Source organism: Chrysemys picta, chromosome 8 (genome assembly GCF_011386835.1).
Source record: "Chrysemys picta bellii isolate R12L10 chromosome 8, ASM1138683v2, whole genome shotgun sequence".
Classification (NCBI taxonomy): Eukaryota; Metazoa; Chordata; order Testudines; family Emydidae; genus Chrysemys; species Chrysemys picta.
In genome coordinates, this window is record NC_088798.1 from 94826445 (window position 1) to 94846448 (window position 20004).

The window sequence follows — 20004 nt, forward strand, 5'->3', positions numbered from 1 at the left end:
TTATTGACATCTACCAGCCAAAGCCATTTTGTTGCCATACCCACCAGCTGACACCACCATCTCACACACATGGATCAATTCCCCTCTGGAGAAGGAAAAAAGCCTCATACTAATCTGAAACAGAATAAGAAAAATTGGCATCAAATTCTAGAGCCCTTTCTAAATAGTCTGGTAATGTAATGTTTTTAAATCTGTTCGGTGCCATGGGGCTACTCCAATCGCTGCTCTAAAAAAAGACTAATTGCAAATAATGTTCTGGCTGGAACCAAGTCCAGCAACCCCAGTTGTTCTTGCCATCGGCACCAGAATTCACACCACCATACAGGAGGCAGCAGAATCTCCTCCCTCAGCACTGTAAGTGTTTCCTAAGGCCCTGGCCACCTCCCCAGGTACTGAGAGGATCCCAGAGGAAACTTCTGAAGTTATAGAGGGTTTACAATTCTGGTTAAATTGCAACACACACACTTTGGCTGAATAGTCTAGCCCTTTATCTTTCCCTCTTTGGGATAAATACTCCACTTGCTACCCCCAACATAAAACAGCAATGCACATAAACTGCCAGCCCATCACAATACAATGAACCATATCCTTCAAAGGTCTACGGAGATTAACAAGGTCTGGAACTGCACAGGTACTTTGCCTTCTTTGCACCCACAGCTGACACCCTGCTACAGCACTGCACAACCTTCTCCATAGTATCTGATACCTGCTAACAACAGCCCATTTCTGAAGGATCTTTTTTAGCTATAGACTTCTCCCTAAAGCAGCATAGGAATTGTCATACTAGCCCAAGCCACTGTGCCTTTCACAACAGGACTCGAATCTAGCTGAGGTCCCTACATGCACTGAATACAGGTAATGAAGCTCATACACATTAGCTTATGTTTCCTGCAGGCAGAAACAGGTTGTTATAGTAACAGGAGAGCAGCAGACGGAAGATGAAGGTGCAAGTTTAATATCAGTGAAAAGACAGGAAAGAGGCAAAAACCATGGCTTGTGCTTCAGTAGCAGCCATGAGAGATACTGGTTCAGTTGTCATCTATTTGAGATTTGCCCTATTTAGCAAAGCTCTTCTAAATTAAAACTGAATATATTCTGATTACACAGTAGGGACAGGGGAATAGACCTGGACAAAACTGAACCTATTCCACTTATACATATGGGATGTGGGGAATCGATCTGGAGAAAAAAAACAATCAGTTGAGAACTTCATCTAAGTAATGCAAACTTTGCTTGAGGTTTGAATAAAAAAAAAAAAGTTTGCTTAACTTTGTGTGCACTTGGTCTTCGTCCTATCCCACCTGCTTTCAGACAGGGTCAGACGTACCAAAGGACCGTAATCAGGGCTAGAAGTTTGAACGGCCCCACTGCCACCGCAGAGATGTTCAGATAAGGATTTAAACAGAAGGTGTGAAACTTTTGGAAGCTCTTCCCTCCCATGGGTGACCTCCTCGTGTCCATAGATGGTACAGGTCTGCATGTACAAACCCCCTGGCTCCCTCAAACCGAGCTGCTCGTCATTGTGCACATTTCAATCAAGTTTCATTTCGGGGGTGGGGGGGAACTAGGGAAAGGGTTCACTACATTTTTATCCTTTTCAGGCCTTTCTAGTTCCGAGCACGTGCCGAGATGGCAGTCAATTCACAGCGCATGGAAGCACAGCTGACCTACCTTAGCAGCACCAATTTGCTCCTTGCGGAATTTCTCCAGAGGAGTGATCAGGACCTCACCAGCATTCTCAATCTGATGAGATAAAGGCACAGATTATGATCATCTCTCCAGCACTGTCTACTCACACACGCTTGGTTATTAACTGCTTTGTATCTGTCCAATTTAGGGTTAAGATCATCAGGGCAGCGATCTTCCCTTCCTATGCGTTTATACATAGGCGGAATTCACATTTCAATGCAAAGTGGTTTAAACCTGTCCAACATCTAAAAAACAAAACAAAACGAAGAACCACTGTGTCGTTGATCAGAGGATCTCAAAACACTTTGCAAACATTAACGCCCCTGTGAGAAACAGGGTCATTACCCCGCTTCACAAATGGATAAACTGAGTAGGGTGACCAGATGTCCCGATTTTATAGGGACAGTCCCGATTTTGGGGTCTTTTTCTTATATAGGATCCTATTACCCCCCATCCCCCGTCCCGATTTTTCACACTTGTTGTCTGGTCACCCTAAAACTGAGGCACATAGAGGGGGAGGTAATTTGCCTGTCATATGGAGCAAAGTCATTGCATAGTCAAGTATGTGGTCAGTAGCAAAGCCGGAGTCCACAAATCCCAAAACCCTAATTCATCCACTGAGCAACACTTGTGACCTCAAATTCTTTCAGCGAAAGCTGCCCGCCCACACTCCCAGCCAATCTACATCTCCCGTTGTCTAGGAATCCAGGAGCGAACTGGATGCTCCCCATTGTGCCAGTACATAGCAGGGTACATCTTGCAAGCACCAGTGTTCCCCAGTTTAAACACACCAAATGTGAAAATGAAAGTAGTTAACGTTCTTTACAGCATAAAGACAGCCAGGTGGAAAATCTGCAGATACAAGAGAGGACCCAATTTCCTTCCCAAAATAGAAAACCCACAGGTTATCGCACTGCTGGGAGGAAGGAAGCGCATTGTAGCTTAGCCTAAAACAGCTTCTGCACTTGACAGCAGCAGAGACACCGCACTCAGAGTGAAAGGGAAAATGTACCAACAGCCTGAAAAGAATAATTTGGCCTGTGTTCTGTCAATGTGGGGCCTGTTAGATTGAGTCACAGCTCATTGTGACTTGCTGCCCCCCGGCATGCTGCCAAGACTCAGTCCCTAAGAATAAATATTCCCATTCTTTCAGGCATAAAACCCAGTAATCCTGGCTAGTTAGTTACACAGTGGCCCGTGGCCAAAACAGGCAAGAGGGACTTACAGAACTGCTTTGCACTCCACCCCTATAGAAGTCGTGCAGCCAGCCCCTTCTCCCTCTGGTACATAGGTCAGGAGAAGTTACCACTGCATCCATAATAGAACCTAATACCCATTTGAAAGTTGCCGAGACCTGGTGAAGGGACTCTGGTCAGCCCGTTTCATGCCACGAGCCCACATCTCAAAATCAGTTCAATGCACTCACCAGTTTCTATTCACTACAGACCTCAGGCCGAGATACCTAAAGCCCCTTTTTACCTTCCAGCCTACGTGAGCAGACGACAGGCCTCTCCCAACACCATAGTGACCCTGAACTCCTCGCCAACCCTCCCCTTTATCAAAGGATCATACAGAAAAAGGTTTAACTCAGAAGCCACAAGCCTCAAAGTCCATACCATGCGCATTCGCTCATCTTCGAGATTCCGGAGAACAGTGGCAAATTCTTGCAGGGATTTTGCTGAAAGAGACACACCAGTAGGTTCAGTATATAAAATGGGCTGTAAAATCTCTAACATTAAAGAAGTTTGGGCTACACATTTCCAGCAGTTAGTTACTCTTAACACGAAATACCGGGCAGTCGGGCTAGATTATGCTGTTGCATCCTTACTTTATTAGCAGGTTGGCTGTTCATTGAGATCTGCTAATAAGAGCAAAGAATTGGCTTTTGAATTTTGTTGGAATATATTCACGAGTAGCTGGTCTCTTCTGAACAAGTGCATGGAACTCCCTTGTGGCCCAGTTACACTGTTAGTGGGATATGAACTAGAACTTTGCAGCCTTGCATGTACAAGTCTGCTCCAGGCTTGAATTCATTGCACTTTGTTGCAAATTTATTTATTTTATGTCACCTGGAAAACCAATCAATTCAGATTTGTTTCTGTCCTTACATTTTAGTGAAGTAGAAGAGAAAGAAGAAATTCTGAACCTTGGACTTTTCCAGTGGCACTGACAGCAAAGCTGGTGTACCTGTGCAGAACCATGGTTGGGAGGAACAATATATACCAGCCTGGCTTTTCCCTAGTATATCTTCCCAAAAACAACCCACAGGCCCTTAAATTAAGCTGCTAGACACGTAGAGCCATGGTCTGGCAAGTTTATTGTGCAGTCCTGCAGCCCCAGACCCTTGGGAGATGGACTGGATGACTCAATAACTCTTTTTCATCTCGATTATTGACAGTTAACTATAAAAAATTAAAACTGATTTGTAAGATGTGCAGCCACAAAACTATACTCCAAGCCCCACAGACAAAGAGATGTTGCATGGGTCTTGAAAGTGAACTACCCAACAGGCAATTCTTTATCCTCTGCTGGGTCTGTCTCACAGGGGATCTAGGGCATCTCACCTAGGATGTGAGGTCTGACCAGTACGTTTGGTCATCTCATCTGAAAACCCTCTCACTGCCTAAGTGAGACTGGGGTTTGGCTAGAAAGAAAATAAAAAAATCATTGACTCAAGTTCATTTGAAATAGGACACTCTTACTAAAGTTGAGGCTTAAACCCAATTTAGTTATATAGGCTCCTGTTTGTGTGTAAAAAGCCCAAGGGATCAACCTTGATAGGAGAGGGCTAATGTTGGCTGGCTGGGGGAAAAACAACTAGAGGAGGAGCTGTTCCTTTGCACTAAAGTAAAAGGCCATGTTTTACCACCAGGATCACAACCTGGGGAGTCCAATTGGATCCTCATCTCCTTCTGTTTGTCCAGATAGCAGCGGCCAGGAGTGCTTTTTTCACCACTGCTTAGCAAGAAGGTTGCCGCCTTCTCTTCCGGATCGGGAACTTGCTATATTTAGCCATGCCTTTGTCCCACCAGATTCACAGATGCACTGCTTTAAAATGGAAAGGGGCTAGTGGCAGGGTATTGCCAATGAGAAGCCCTGGACTCTGGAACTCTCTTTCCCTTGGCTTGACAGAGCCAACTTCAGGGCAAACTGCAAGACTCCAGTTTCCCTGGGCTTCACAGAAGGGCTGGATTAAAAGGAAGATATTGTTTCTGCAGGTTGGGAAGGAGTTTAGTGGAGCTTCTGGGTCCATCGATACTTCACATGTATTTCTATCACATGTCTATGCACTTCGCGCTCAGATTAGCTGGATCCAGAAATATCAAGAGAGACCCCGTTAACAAATGTAGCTTTCCCACTTACCTATGCATATTTCATCATCTGTTTCTGCATCTCCTATACATCGGAATTTAAACTCATTTAGAGAATCTGCAAACTTCCGCTTTGCTGAAGACAGATCTGTTGAGAAGGGGGGGAGAGAGAGAAGGGGAAAAAATGAAAAATCGGAGGTATTAAAAAGTATGCAATAGTCAGCCATGTCACCTCAGCCCTGGATCCTGTCAGATCTTCCCCAGGCTCAACCTGCTTGCCTCCAGAGTACTTGATTGAGGTGCACACACCCTGCCATCCAAGAGAAACTCCAGGGGTGAAATCCTGGCCCCACTGATGTCAGTGGGAGTTTTGTCATTGTCTTCAATGGGACCAGCATTTCACCACACATGCTGAATAGCATTTTTCCTTCTGAATCAGTGCTAAACCAATGTCCCTGCACTGTAGCATAGGAGACGTGAGTTTAAATATCCGGACCGGTTATCCTCAAGGATCCCACAGAACTCTGCAGAATGGTAGCCCAGCTGTCCCAGCTGAAGTCTAAATGAATTACATTCTGCCATTAACTATTGCACAGTGTTGCCGCGCACTCTTAATCAGCTGCCAAATTCACCCCAGGCGACAGCAGCATTTCAGTGGTGGGTGATGCGATTCCACTAGATAGCTTGCTAAGCTTCGACATGACTTGTGGTTCTTTTGGCTGAAAGGAGCTGTCTAAGAAGTTTATAATACACCTGTTTATTACTTTACAATTCACAGCTTCTGTTCCCGATCCAAACCTCATTAAGTTACCACATGCAAGGTGGTATTTTCCAAAGCCCATAAGTGTCTTAGGAGCACAATGCCAATTGGCTCTGGGTATGAACTGTGCTCCTGAGTCACGCAGAGGCTTTGGAAATCCCACCAGTCACCGGATCTAACTATAAGCCGATTCCCTTTATTTCCTCACTCCTATTCCCCAATAGCTCCACCCAGTTCCACAGAATTCAGTGATGTTTCTCTCTCTCTCTCTCTCTCTCTCTCTCTCTCTCAACAAAAAGACTTTTCTCAACACCACTTTTAAAAAACTCTCTCCTTTGAAACATTTAAGGCCGACAATACAGCAGCAAAAGAGGAGATCAAACCTTTCTAGCCAGTGAGTATAAATAGGAAGGAATAAGCAAAGAAGACTCTCCCCAAACTTCAAGAGAGAATTATCTTCAGTTTTTGGGTGAGGTGTTAGTCAGTCTTTATGTTATCTGAACGGACCATCCCCACTCTTAGCATCACCAGGGGAAAGCCATTGCTTGAACACCTAGGCCCTTATCCCGCAAACGTTTCAATGCGAGTGAAGTTACACCTTGCAGTGTGTGCAGGCTCAGGCCGCCTGAAGAGGGAAAAGAATTCTGTCACACGGAATATGCAAGACGATCATCCTAGGAAAGTGAACACGTAATCCAGGCTCGGGAAAGGATCCAGCAGAGAAAGAAAGGTCAGTGAGCCAGCAAAACCTGCCAGTTATGACATGAATGGAAGGAAGGACAATCACTGCTTTGTGACGGTCTTTTTACCTTCAGAAGGCAACAGAATGTCACTGTTCAGTTCCATTTCAGAAAATGCATATTTGTGACTCACAGAGATCTCAGAAGGAACCATTTGGGCTTCTTTTGAGGGGGAGGAGCAAAGCGCAAAGGGACTTTTGGAAGCTGTTCTGGTCATCAGGACAATTACCCACAAGCACATGGCTCAGCTGCCAGGAAGGGACATGGGAATAAAACGTTTACATTTTTTAAAAGGATACTCCCAAGACAAGTGTCTTTTGCATAAAAGTCTCTTTACTTGCTACTAAAAATCACCCAGCTCTTTACTGTCTCATCCTTTATGTAGTTGCTTTGCTTTTCGCACTGCCACTTATACAGCAAAACTACAACGGCTCATGCTTTTGGACCTAAGTTACTTGGTCTCATCCCCTCCAGACCAAAAGAATGCACCTCAGAAATCAGTGCCTACATCCTCCTGATTTCAAATAGGTTTATCCGCTGAAGGATACTCAATGTCAAGCACAAAGCAGCTTTTTCCCCTCATCACATACAGCTTCCATTAGATAATGTTTTCACCCCTCAGCTCTACACACACCCTTCATCCCTTTATGTGCTGCTGCCACGCCATTCCCAGGCTCCACTTACTGGTCAAACTGGTTTCCCAGCCCCCTAAGCATTGTGTCAGCAAAAAGTCCCGGCATCCCATTACTTTTCTCTCTCCCCAATCCCCCTAATTTACTTGGGACACTGTCAATGGAGGAATCCAGCCTGCCCCTTGGAATTCCAGGGTCACTGCAGGAGGCTTTGGGGGGTGCAGGTACAGTAGTTTGTTTGTATTTTACAAGGCAGCCTTTTTGCTTTGTTGGGGGTGGGGGTATTTTAAAAGGGGACTTTGGGGGAGAACAGAGTGAAGGTGGTTTGTTCTTTTACTCTCTCAGAGTTTTGCTGCTGGACAATACAAAGCCCTCAGAAGAGCAGAGGGGCAGAGCATTCAGGGAGCACAAGGACGCAGCTGCAGCATTACATACCATGGGCTGTAAGGCCTCAAATCTTTCTTCAGGAATTGGGAAGCGTAGCGTGCTGGGGTGAGGCCTCTCCAACTGACACACTGCCAGGTGAGCATGGTCATCAACTCACAAGTCCCTACCTAAGTCATCTGAAATGCTGCTAATATTAAAGGCCAATGTAGCAAACGGGTCAGGGGTGGGGTGTGCAGGTGCGTGCACATGTTATTTTTCCAGAAAATCATTATTAAAAACCCCAGTACTTGGAATGCTGAATTCTGGTTATGCTGAAGCCGGCTGTATTGGTTTATCGGGGGTGGGGATGGTCACATAAACCCCCAGCCCACAAAGCATTTTGACTGATTTGCAAAAAAAAAAAAAAATCTTCTGTTTCAGCATCTAATATACAAGAGAGGGAACAAAACTCTTGTTCGCTTCCCCACCACCCAGGGCTGGTGGGCTTGTGAGGGTTCAGAGTTTAACTTGATCACTCAGGAGCTATGCCAACCTTCTCTTTGTGTAGCTAATAATAAAGAAACTGACGTTAATTACACAAGGAGCCACTTCCTGTTTCCAAGCTCAGTGCTGACCTCCGGGGCTGCTGGTTTTGTTTGCAGCATATTTTGCTGTACTCGTCCCTTTAAGCACACCGTAGGCTTAATGACATCCTGACTATATTATGCGCTGCAGATCCCCAGTCAAAACAGATTTACTACAACATCATTCACTCCCGCGGCTTTCTGGGCAGGATCCAAACGCCACATTCTGCCAGGGAGAGGAGGAGGGGAGAGAAGCTGGTAAAAGAGCTGGCAATGAGCCAAGCACATACGGAGTCCAGCTCACACATTTCAGCCCATTTCAACCCAGCAGCGTAAAACGTGACTGAGAATAAACCCAGGTCAATCAGATTTACAGTGCAGCAGCATTCATTGGTATGGCGACCTACCTACCTAAATAAATAAGTCAAGTGTCTTGTACAAGAAACTGGGAGTCAGGACAACTGGGCACTTTTCCTAGCTCTGCGGTAGCAATACAGGATCCATCATGGTGATGGGCAAACTGTACCACCACTCCAAAAGCTCCCAATCTGAGGACATCACAAGGATCTTTTTCATCTCCATGGAACGGTGTGTGGTGAGAACACCCAGACTCCATGGCCAGCCATACACTGATGGCACCTGCGTTCTCTCTTTTCACGGTCGCACCTAATGACGTCACAACGATGTCATGGGGTCTACAGGAAACCAGCACCTGGATGAAGAACAGCTGATTCAAAACTAAACCTAGGCAATGTTGAAGTTATGCTGCTCGGATGGAGGAAAGCATTTAAGAATTAGCATGGATATCATCATCCCCTTCTCACTAAAGGCATCTGAGGATCATTTTGGTAAATGAGGGACAGTCTCAGGGTCCGGCTAGGGTTGCTCACCTGCCTGCCCACCCACTCCCTTTCCCCGCCTGGGGCTGGCCCCAGCTGTTTGCCCCCCACTTCTCTCGCCTCCCTGGCCCCAGTCGCTCGCCCGAGCCCTGCTATCCCCTCGCTCAAGGCTGTCACTGGTCGCTCGAACCATGCCGGCCCCTCCACTCCACATCGTTCCTCTACACAGCACCCCACTTCTTTGATAAAAGGGAGCATTTGTCCCGTTTACTCTTGCCAAATGATCCAGCTGACAAGAGCAAATGGGACAAATGCCCACTTTTGCCAAAAAAAGTCAGGACAACCGGAACGGGGCTTTAAAAAGGGACTGTCCCAGCCAAAATGGGCCATATGGTCACCCTAGGTCTGGCTCAACTCCATACCCTAAGACACTTGGAACATTGCTATGTAAAAGTAATTTACCGGGAAAACGCTTCAGCACTATAGAAAACCCCAAAATAGATTAGATAGCTGGGGAAGAGGGACACAAAATTTAAAAGGGACTTGCCCAAGGTCTTCCAGCATGTCTGCAGCACAGCCAACATTAGAGTTCAGGCGTTTTAGTGACTCAAAGCTCAGGATCATCCCTGACTGTACTTCTGAATTCTCATGGGGTCGATACATTCACAGGTTACGTAGCAGCTGCACATGCTTGCCGTTCATAACCAAACAATTTCTAAAGGCCCAACTAGCTATAGGAACTATTTTAGGTGCAGATGTGGACCATTAGAGTGAGGCTGGCTGAAGATCTGCACTCGGCTGCTCGTTTAAAACATTCTTTGTGGTATAAGCTAAGCAGAAGTGCTTCAGAGCAAAGTAACAGCCTTCGAAGACCACGCCTGTCTTTTGCTACACTTCAACAGTCTCCCACAGTGTATTATAAATAGACAGAGGACAGTAGAGAGATAATTTCCAGCACACAGAGATAAATGAAAATTGCTCACAGCTACTTGCTAAGCCACACGATCAAATCACAAGGAATAAACCAGGCAGCTAAATTAGAGACAACCTGAATGTACCAAGGGGGCTGTGTGGATGGGGCTAGAAAGGGAGGGATACCATACCATGCCACTCTTACTTCTGTGCTGTTGCCTTCAGAGCTGGGCAGCTGGAGAGTGGTGGCTGCTGGCTGGGAGCCCAGCTCTGAAGGCAGAGCCGACGCCAGCAGCAGTGCAAAAGCAAGCATGGCATAGTATGGTATTGCCACCCTTACTTCTGCACTGCTGCCTGCAGAGCTGAGCCCTCAGTCAGCAGCCGCCACTCTCCAGCCGCCCAGCTCTGAAGGCAACAGCACAGAAGTCAGAGTGGCATGGTATGGTATTGCCATCGTTATTTCTGTGCTGCTGCTGGCGGGATGCTGCCTTCAGAGCTGGGTGCCCAGCCAACAGCCGCTGCTCTCCAGCCGCCCAGCTCTGAAGGCAGTGCAGAAGTAAGGGTGGCAATACTGCGACACCCCCCGCAAAATAACCTTGCAACCCCCCTGTAACTCTCTTTTGGGCAGGACCCTTACTTGGAGAAACTGGTCTTCCCTGTGAAATATGTTTAGTGTAGGGTAAAAGCACACAAAAGACCAGATTTCATAGTCCATGATGCATTTTTCATGGCCGTGAATTTGGTAAGGCCCTACTCATAGAATTTTACTTTGAGTTTTGCAGATGAACAAACTCAAAATCCCAGGGACACTCAGATGAAATTGCTGTGGTTTGCCTTGTAGGGGGGGAGAAGGGGGTAAAATCATGCATGGCCACATAATTCCACATAAGTTTGACTCACACGCAATGTTTGCAAGCCTTAGAGAACCTGGATAGATCTTAATTTTTAACTAAACCTGAAATTAGGCAAACATTACAAGCAGAGCTGGAAACGCTTTAGCACTAGATCGATCATCTATGAACTGCATACTAACCCAAGTTCTCAGCCACCACTAGGTGGTGTCCTGTGACATGACAGATAAAGCATGAAAGGAAGGTATTTGACAACTGCTCAAACAGATTTTACAAAGACAGGAGAACACCAGTGGATTCACAACGGAGGAATCTGTATGTTTCTTTTTACATGGGTTTGATAGAAAAGATATCAATAAAAAAAATTAGGAAAGAGAATAATGATACAGTCTGTTCAGGCACATCCAAGAATCCAGTTTTGTCAGTTTCCAGCAACCCTCATGAATAAATGTACCATTAGTGCATACTGCAAATTCTCAGCATTTAACCCCCTTGTACTGCAGCCCCAAAATTCTGATGCATAACCAGAATAATTAAGTTTGTTTTGGAAGCAAAGATTCAAATACAGCCACATTGTTATATAGCACTTAAATTATATTTCAATGGCCCAAGCATTTATATTTCTAACTGCCTGTCTAATGCAATTTAAAACAGGCAAATCAAATCAAGAATGAGGTAAAACTGCCAGTATTGTCTCCTGCCACAAGATCCATTTGCTTAGTTTTGGTCAGTGTCTCGTACGCTGGTAGAAGGGTGAAAAACAAAAACAAAAGAGAATGAATAGTCGGACGTGCTCCCTCTCCCACCACCATTTCTGCTCCCTCTGTACTTCACCATGCATTGTTACAATAACGGAACTAGGAAAGGGAAAGGTTGGGGGAAAAGATCGGATGGTGGATAATTGGTTTTAACATAGGCTAATGCCAAGCAAAAACGCCTGTGGATAGGATCTGAAGTGAAGGAGAGAAGAAGGATTTCCAGAGAGATGGGGAAACAGGTGAAAATGTGACCAACTTCCAAGTGGGAAGGGCAAAACTAAAAAAGAGAACAGATCATAGAGGGAGACAGGAAGGGCAGGGCAGGTGAATATGGCCTCCGAGGACCTTCAGAAGCATTTGAGTAGCAGGAGTAAGAAATGAGAGATTTGATATCCGACCTCTTCAGTAACTACAGGGAGACTGGATATTTTGAAACCCTTGGTAAAATCTTGGGCATAAGAATTGCCATACCAGAGGAGAGTAAGGATTCACCTAGTCCAGTGTCACTGAGCTCCCAATATCAGATGCTGCAAATGAAGGGGGGGAGGGGGAAAAACACCACAGGGAAAGTTTCTTCCTAATCAGTCTTAGCAGTTGGTGATTGGCTTGTGCCTTATAAGTGTAATCCTAATTAGTATAATTGTGGGAGTTATTTTTCATCTAACCCTCTTTAATATCATGTTAAGTTTTTGTCCTCAGTGATATCTTGTGGCAAGGAGTTCCACAGATCAAATTATGAATTATGTAATTAAAAAAAAACAAACCTCTTAATTATCTCTTACACGTGTTGCTTTTTCATTTCATCATGCTCGCCTCATTCTGGTATTCTAAGAGAGGGTCAGGAAGAGCTCCTAACTTCCCTTCTCCATACCACCCGTTGCTTTACATAATTCCATTACATCCCCTCTCAGTACTATCCTCCCCAAACTGTAAGGTCTTCACCTAAGATGCACCCAAACACATCCTGTTCTTTTGCACTGTAATTTCACAGTGGTGCTAGGATAATCATTCCAGGAAAGTTAACTTGACAGAAAGCAGGCTCAAGTACTACACATGGCAGGTCTGACCATGTAACTATGGCAACTAGTAATCCAAATAAAATGCCCTTTTAAAAATGATGTATTGGCTCATTATTACAATATACGGTTACAGGCTGAAAATTTATGGTGACAACTACAGTAGCACTTTCCTTTTGGAGAATGTCAACCTTCCTGGAAGGAGGTTTACAAATAAAAAGTCCTGCCAAAATATATGAAAAAGAATCCAGGAAGCCAGGAGAGAAGCTAGATGAGACGTGCCGACATTAACGTATTTAAAAGGATCATACAGTCAGAGAGACCTGGGCAAGTCAGCATTAGACTGTATATGTCTTAAGAGCGTAATGCTATAAAGCAGTTCTTTCCACATTACTTTCTACCCTTATTCTTCATTTTCACTGCCATTAAAGGGAGATGGGAGGGGGGGGGAGAGTCTATGCCCAGCAGGATTTATGCACAAAGAAAGGCTGGCTACAGAGTACAGTTTTATATAAATAAGATTATAAATATTATAATATGGACTGCTCGTCAAAGTTTTGAAGGGGACTGTCCCATTCAAACATGAGCAAAGATTCAACTTCCAGATCACAAATGTGACCGGAGAGAACATCCAGATTCTGCCCAGTTCTAAAAAGGAGTTACGCTGCTCCTTTAAATGAAAAACTGAATCCAGTAGATGTTGACAGGTGCCAGCCCGGGCCAGTGCTCTGCCTCTCATGCCGATCAAGAGGCACCTCAGCCCGGGAGCTCGTGGAATCAAGAAGCATTGCCAAAGCAGATTTCAGATGAGGAATGGGGTTGGGAGGTGACATTCCAATCTGGCATTTGCTGTGTTGTTACTGTGACTGAGTCCAACAGAGAAAGTGCCCTCTCCATCTGAAAGCTCCCTTGGGACAGCTTCTTAGCCAAACAGTTTTTGTCTACTATAATCTTGGGTGAACCCCAGAAGGTGCATTCCCACCAGTGGAGTTCTAGGTCATAGTTTTGTGGCATCTCTTTGCTTGTTCGTTGTTTGGGGAGCAATTTCCCCCCTCTATCAGCAAGAGCCTCAAAGCATTTCCCTATGAGAGCTGGGCAGTGCATCACTCCTGCATAATACCCAGGAGCAGGAGACTCAGAAAGACCCTGTAACAGAAGGAGGGCTTCAGATTTCAGCAAGCAACAGGTAACAATGCTCGAGACAATCATGGTAGTACAGCTAGGCACAGTGCCGCATTAATTCCCAGCGTTGGGAAGAGGGAGGGCTGCCAATACAAACCCACAGACTCCGATCTCTCGTCACGCCACTCTACCTTTGACTCTTTGATGCCCGCCCCAGTCTCCGTGCGCACACACACACACACACACCCCGCTCATCTGGATGTCCCCTTTCATACTCTATCCCAAGCTCATCTCTCTTTCTTCTTTCATGGTGCCCCCTGGCCTGAAACTCTCTTCCTGCCTCCATCAATCCTGCCTCCTCCTCAGTCCCTGCTCAAATCCCATTTCAGGGTTGCTTATGAACTATAGTTCTACCCACATCAAGTCACTGAACAGTATCTAAAGAAACCTAGCCATCAAGGCACCAGCACAACCCTCTTAAGAAGCCATGCAATCTCCTTGCCCTCACCTCTGTCTCACCTATTTTTACACCCCTTCCATGGTCGCCTCCTGTTCTAATCTTAATTGTGAGATCTTCAGGGCAGAGAATCTGTCTCTTCTCCAATGTGCCGTGCACAGCTATGGAGCTATGTAATTATAATAAAGACATTTTGCCTGCATACTGTTAGAATAAGCTTGGGAGAGTGGTGTTTACCCAGTACAGGAGTCCCATGGCACAACATTAGAAATACCCATGTGTATTATGTAAGGTTTCATCTGGATTTACAGTGGCATATCAGCGCCTTGATTGCCTTAAGACATGGCATTACAAACCAACAATGAATTTGACCCTATGGTTATGGTGAGAGTAGCCCCTACATGGCCATAGGGTTGTGTGAAAAGCTCCCATCTTCACTGAAACCAAGGAGTGGCACCTGAGGGGTTAAACTGACATGCCATCTGACGAAGTTGTCTAATCCCTGCTCATTTTCAGTGAATTTCTCTGCGCCACAGAGTAGGAAAAAATATCTGAGATTCCCTCTAGAGACCGCTCTAAACTGAGACTGTTAAAACACTAAAATAAATAAAGCTAAGGAGCAAAGAGACCATTTGCAGAGCCAATGGATTTATTGTTACAGCAGCAACTTCTCCCAACCTCAAGGTGTTTTACAACAGACGAGGGGAAACAACAAGCACGAATCTGTCAGAAAGGAGCTGGGTGCCAGATCTGGGGGAAGGATTTCATCAGCAAGTCATGAGCTGGCAGACACATCACTGCCTTTGGATGCCTCAGCGATGTCGCCTCTTCAGAAATTCTTAACTCAGATTGCAATGAGATCTAGACCCTGCTCTCTTGTTGGCTCAAAACTATCTGCACATTTCTTGCTCTCACTTGGGATGCAAATTATTTACATTGGAGGGGGCTGGTTCTAGATAATGGTATTTGTCCTAAGCTGCCCCTAGTATATGTTAAGCTTTCTGCTCTTACTATTTATTTATTAATAGGAGCCCCTGTCATGTACCAGAACCCCATCATGCTAGGCACAGTACAAACAGAAAAAATCGATCCCAGCCCCAAAGAGTTATATGGTGCTTTCATCATGAACAGTGGTTACATCGGTGCCCTGAGGGTTCTAATGCAGCAGTTTTTCTTGGGTCCTTCTGGTCAGGTCTTGTTTTGCCCCAGTTCGGCTGAATGGAAATACCGAAACCCAGCACTGCATTGTGCTACTCTGAGAGTCACTGCCTCTGACCATTTACAATTCTTTAATTCCGTTAGCAGCCAGGACTGTAAAACTGTCATTTTACAGAAACACTCAGAGATAAACACAAAGCCAGCAACTGGACACAAAAGATGCCTCACACCCCAGCTTTCTTCCACCAATAACTGAGAGAGAAAAACATATCAAGTGAAAACAACAAGGAGTCTGGTGGCACCTTAAAGACTAACAGATTTATTTGGGCATAAGCTTTCGTGAGTAAAAACCTCACTTACTCACGAAAGCTTATGCCCAAATAAATCTGTTAGTCTTTAAGGTGCCACCAGACTCCTTGTTGTTTTTGTAGATACAGACTAACACGGCTGATACTTGACACCATATCAAGTGAGGTGCTACAGCTGCAACTAAGCACATTGAAACCTTAGCGCAGCAGTAGATTCTCAAAGCCTTGTAAAATTTCATTTGAGTTCTAATGACTTCAGCTGAACCTGATTCTTTCTCCCTTCATTCTGCCCCAGAAGGGAAGTAACTTAAAAAAAAAAATCCTCTCCATTTTGTTTCCCTGTCATCTCAATATTCTTATCCTCTTTTTATTCTATAAGGCATGTGCAGCTTGAAAGGGCTGGAGTAATGGAGGGAACAAGACAGGTTGTACTTTTTAAAAATATATATATAATGGTTTCTCTTGTCTGCACTACCTGGGAGAGGATACAGAGCTGATACCCAGGATGTATCACGCCCTTTGATTCCAGAATGTATCCAGTGACAGTTCTGGCTTTGGTCTATTCTCTTTGCTCACAAGGGGTAAAGAAGTCTCACACATACAACAGGTACAACATTTGTGAATGGTGGTAAAACATACAAAGATCATGTGTTGCAGCATGTGGCTCTGATGGTAGCACAAAGAGCATTAAAATGCTGTTATGAGCAGGATGCAAACCTGTAGAAACATAGAGCAAATGCTAACGCACTCCTCCTAAAAAGTTTCTCTTTAACTTGTGCATGAAAGTTTTTCAGGTACAGTATTTCCCATGTAGATCAAATAACCCCTTCCCCTTTCTCCAGCAATATATAGACATAGGAGAGGAAATTCAGCCTTAACTTTGCAGCTCTGGCTTTTCAGTTTGTCCCAGTCATAGCGTTGTTTACAGAAAGTTAGTGTGCATTTAGGGTTAGAACTAGATTCCTGGCTTCCCTTCCTATCCCTGCACCTTACTCCTTGTAAGCCTTAGGTAAGCCACTTAACCGTGTGCTAGAGTTCGTCCATCAGTACGATGGTGATTGTGATGTTGCACTCTATATGATTTTATGAATATATGCTAATGTAACTGGAATATGCTTCATGCAAAAGGTCTCTTGTAAGGTATCATTACAAAGCTTATAATCTACTGAGTGTGATCATCCGATTTGTATAAATGTACCACTCTTGTATCTGAAACTAGAAATATGAAATAGAACTCTGAGGGCCTATTGTAATTATGCAAAGTGTGGGCCATTAATGGTGGTTTGGAATCTTGATGACTCCCATTAACCAGGACAATTGACTGCAGATGGCTCTGTTTTACCTGTAAGTCTTCCTGTATCAATGTGTGCTGGCAAGTGGATAATGAAGTCTTACAGTGACATGTGATCATGTCACCTGAACTGGAATCCATCTTTAACCTGGTGCTTTTCCATTGGGGCGGGGGGACCCAGAGGGACAAAGGATTCCCGCCTTATGCAAAAGATATATAAATGGGTGGAACAGAACAAGGAGGGAGCCATCATGAGGAATCCCCTAGCTACCACCTGAGCTGGAACAAGGGCTGTACCAGGGTAAAGGATTGTGCCCAGACTAGGAAGGCATCCAGTCTGTGAAATAAACATATTGAAACATCTTTCAGGGTGAGATATTATCTGTACTCAATTGTATTACTGTATTAGGCTTAGATTTCTGTGTTTTATTTTATTTTGCTTGGTAACTCACTTTGTTCTGTCTGTTACTACTTAGAACCACTTAAATCCTACTTTCTGTATTTAATAAAATCACTTTTTACTTATTAATTAACCCAGAGTATGTATTAATACCTGAGGGGGGAGCAAACAGCTGTGCATACCTCTCTATCAGTGTTATAGAGGGTGAACAATTCATGAGTTTACCCTGTATAAGTTTTATAAGTTTATACAGGGTAAAACGGATTTATTTGGGTTTAGACCTCATTGGGAGTTGAGCATCTGAGTGTTAAAGACAAGAACACTTCTGTAAGCTGCTTTCAGTTAAATCTGCAGCTTTGGGGAAAGTAATTCAGATCCTGGGTCTGTGTTGTAGCAGACGGGAGTGTCTGGCTCAGCAAGACAGGGTGCTGGGGTCCCGAGCTGGCAGGGAAAGCAGGGGCAGAAGTAGTCTTGGCATATCAGGTGGCAGCTCCCAAAGGGGTTCTGTGATTCAGCCCGTCACAGTGATACCATTACATACCTTCCAAAGACAGCAAGAGGCTCAACTACCGTGTATGCAGCACTTTGTGGAAAGGATGAATTTCACCTCTTCTGTTTGCAAATTGTCCGCAAACAGATGACAATCTGCTTGAACGTATGGCCTGGAATTCCTGCACATAACACCTGATCTGTAGCGTGCATGTGAACGCTCCATTATGGCCTATTCCAGATTAAAAATTCTACATGGTTTGATTGCGTACAGGTCACTTGGTAGCCCTGATCCCCAGTTGTGGGAACTGAACACCTCCAGTCAGGTTTCCAACACAAACGTTTGAATACGAATCTGAAATTCGCGGTCCATGAATGCAAAGCTGATAGCTAATCACTGTTTTCATGAACATTCCTTCCAGGAAATTCACTGGCTTGAATGTTCCAGAACATAAACACAACAGGGGCATGAATGCAATTGAAACAAATTAGTTTAGAGAGAGTCACATATCTGCAGAAGCCCACCCCCACCATATTTGCCCAGAATCTCACTTGGCTATCAGCAGGAGGAGTGGGCAAGTTGCAAGGCTCCACACATTGTGAACAGCAGCTAATTAGAAACCCTCACATGAAACAGTGGGAGAACAGACTTCCCTTTGTGTCTAACCAACATCCCAACCAGTTTAGTTATTGTTTGTGCCCCTAAATAAACTCATCACAGGGTTGAATTCACCCACTTCTAAGGTTGCCACCCAGCTGGTTTTTACCCAGACAGTTCGGTTTTTGGCTTCCGTGTCCAGGTGCCATGTAGGGTTGCCAGGTGCCTGGTTTTTGACTGGAAAGTCCAGTGCAAAAGAGGACCTGGCAACCCTAAATGGCACCCGAACTAAAAGTCCAGTTACCACCGTGCGGGGAGAGGTGCTGGATCATTAACCCGCACCAACCCCTGCTCAGCTGGGGCCACTTCCTACCTGCAGGTAGGCTCCTTGAGATGATGCAGCAAGCAAAGTGCGGAGGTGAGGAGAGGAGCGAGTGATGGGGCAGGGCCTTAGGGAAGAGAAAGAGCAGGGGGAGCCTTAGGGCAGTGGTCTCCAAAGTGGGGTGCGTGCACCCCAGGGGGTACGCCAGAGGATCCTTGGGGGTGCGTGGCAGGAGGAGCGGGAGTCCGAGCGGCTTTTTTTTTTTTTTTTTTTTTTCCATTTTGGCAAAAATAGTAGAGCCGGCGCGGCAGGGGGTGCGTACTCAAAAAATTTTTACCGATAGGGGCACACGATCAAAAAAGTTTGGAGACCACTGCCTTAGGGGTCCGCTTACCAGCAATTAGGAAGGTATCAACCCTATCTACTCCTCAGGGAGTGGTCCATTACTGTGCTTGCATTTTAAAAGTTCTCCTTTTCCCTCTGCAATAAGGAGCGCAAAACCAGGAACCAAGAGATAAATTACATCGTCTCCATTCAATAAGCTTACAGGAGGTTTATAAAGGAGATTTATACAGCTACTTGTTGTCCCAAGGAGACAAACCTCAACCACATGTTCCTGTTCCTGAAGGCCACGTATGTGAATGTAGCTTACATTAGAGAAGTCTTCTTGCACGCAACTTTACAAGTGAATTACAAAACATGTCGTCAAGGTAATCATTAACTCCCAGTGCTAAAGGGACCCATAATGTCTGTGTCTAGGTCCAAGCAGATATGCTGGCTGACAACCTGAAAGGGAAACTGTAAAATCTAGCCACGCAATAACCTACAGGTCATGCCGGTCCCTAGATATCATACGCAGATTGTTTTAAAGTATTAAATCAGGCTGCCATGTCCCACATGCCAGGATACAGGCTGCATCAGCATTGCAAACAGCACACACCGAAATATTTCCATAAGGCCCTTTCCAAAACTTGTTAAAGCCAACGCTCCCTCCACCCCTGCCCCACTGCCACCAACAACAAAGCAATCTGGAATTACCTAAAGGGCCATGAAGAGATCATCCATAAGGAAGGTGTTCATAACCCTCCTCCATTTGTGCACCATACCTCCAGAGATGGCTCTGATAAAATAAATGAAAAGCCCCACTTTTTAACCAGGGACATCATTGCTCTCTCTGGCCTGGCCACGTTCTAGAAGGAACCACAGCAAGAGTCCATACCAGGCAGCTATCCCTCCTTAGAACCCAATTTAGAGATGGGAAAGAGACCTAATTAAGTCCTTCTGCCCATCCCTGAGATATGTATGGAAGAATCCTGCACTATCCCGGTGCTTTGTAGATACCATCAATTTAGCCTTGAATAGAGACTGGGAATGGCTGAGCCATTACACACATTGAATCTA

At 45.0% G+C, this 20004-nt stretch overlaps 1 protein-coding gene across 7 annotated transcripts in view; it reads right to left on the minus strand.

Annotated features, from left to right (window-relative positions):
• ARHGAP26 (Rho GTPase activating protein 26) overlaps nt 1-20004 on the minus strand; it is a 597030-nt gene that overhangs the window by 245095 nt on the left and 331931 nt on the right. For all 7 annotated transcript variants that reach the window (XM_042850866.2, XM_042850865.2, XM_065554977.1 and 4 more), the window contains 3 exons: nt 5053-5148; nt 3306-3367; nt 1672-1743 (listed from right to left, as the gene is read on the minus strand). In XM_042850866.2, coding sequence (XP_042706800.1) covers nt 1672-1743; nt 3306-3367; nt 5053-5148 — 230 coding nt within the window. The remainder of the gene's footprint in view (nt 1-1671; nt 1744-3305; nt 3368-5052; nt 5149-20004) is intronic.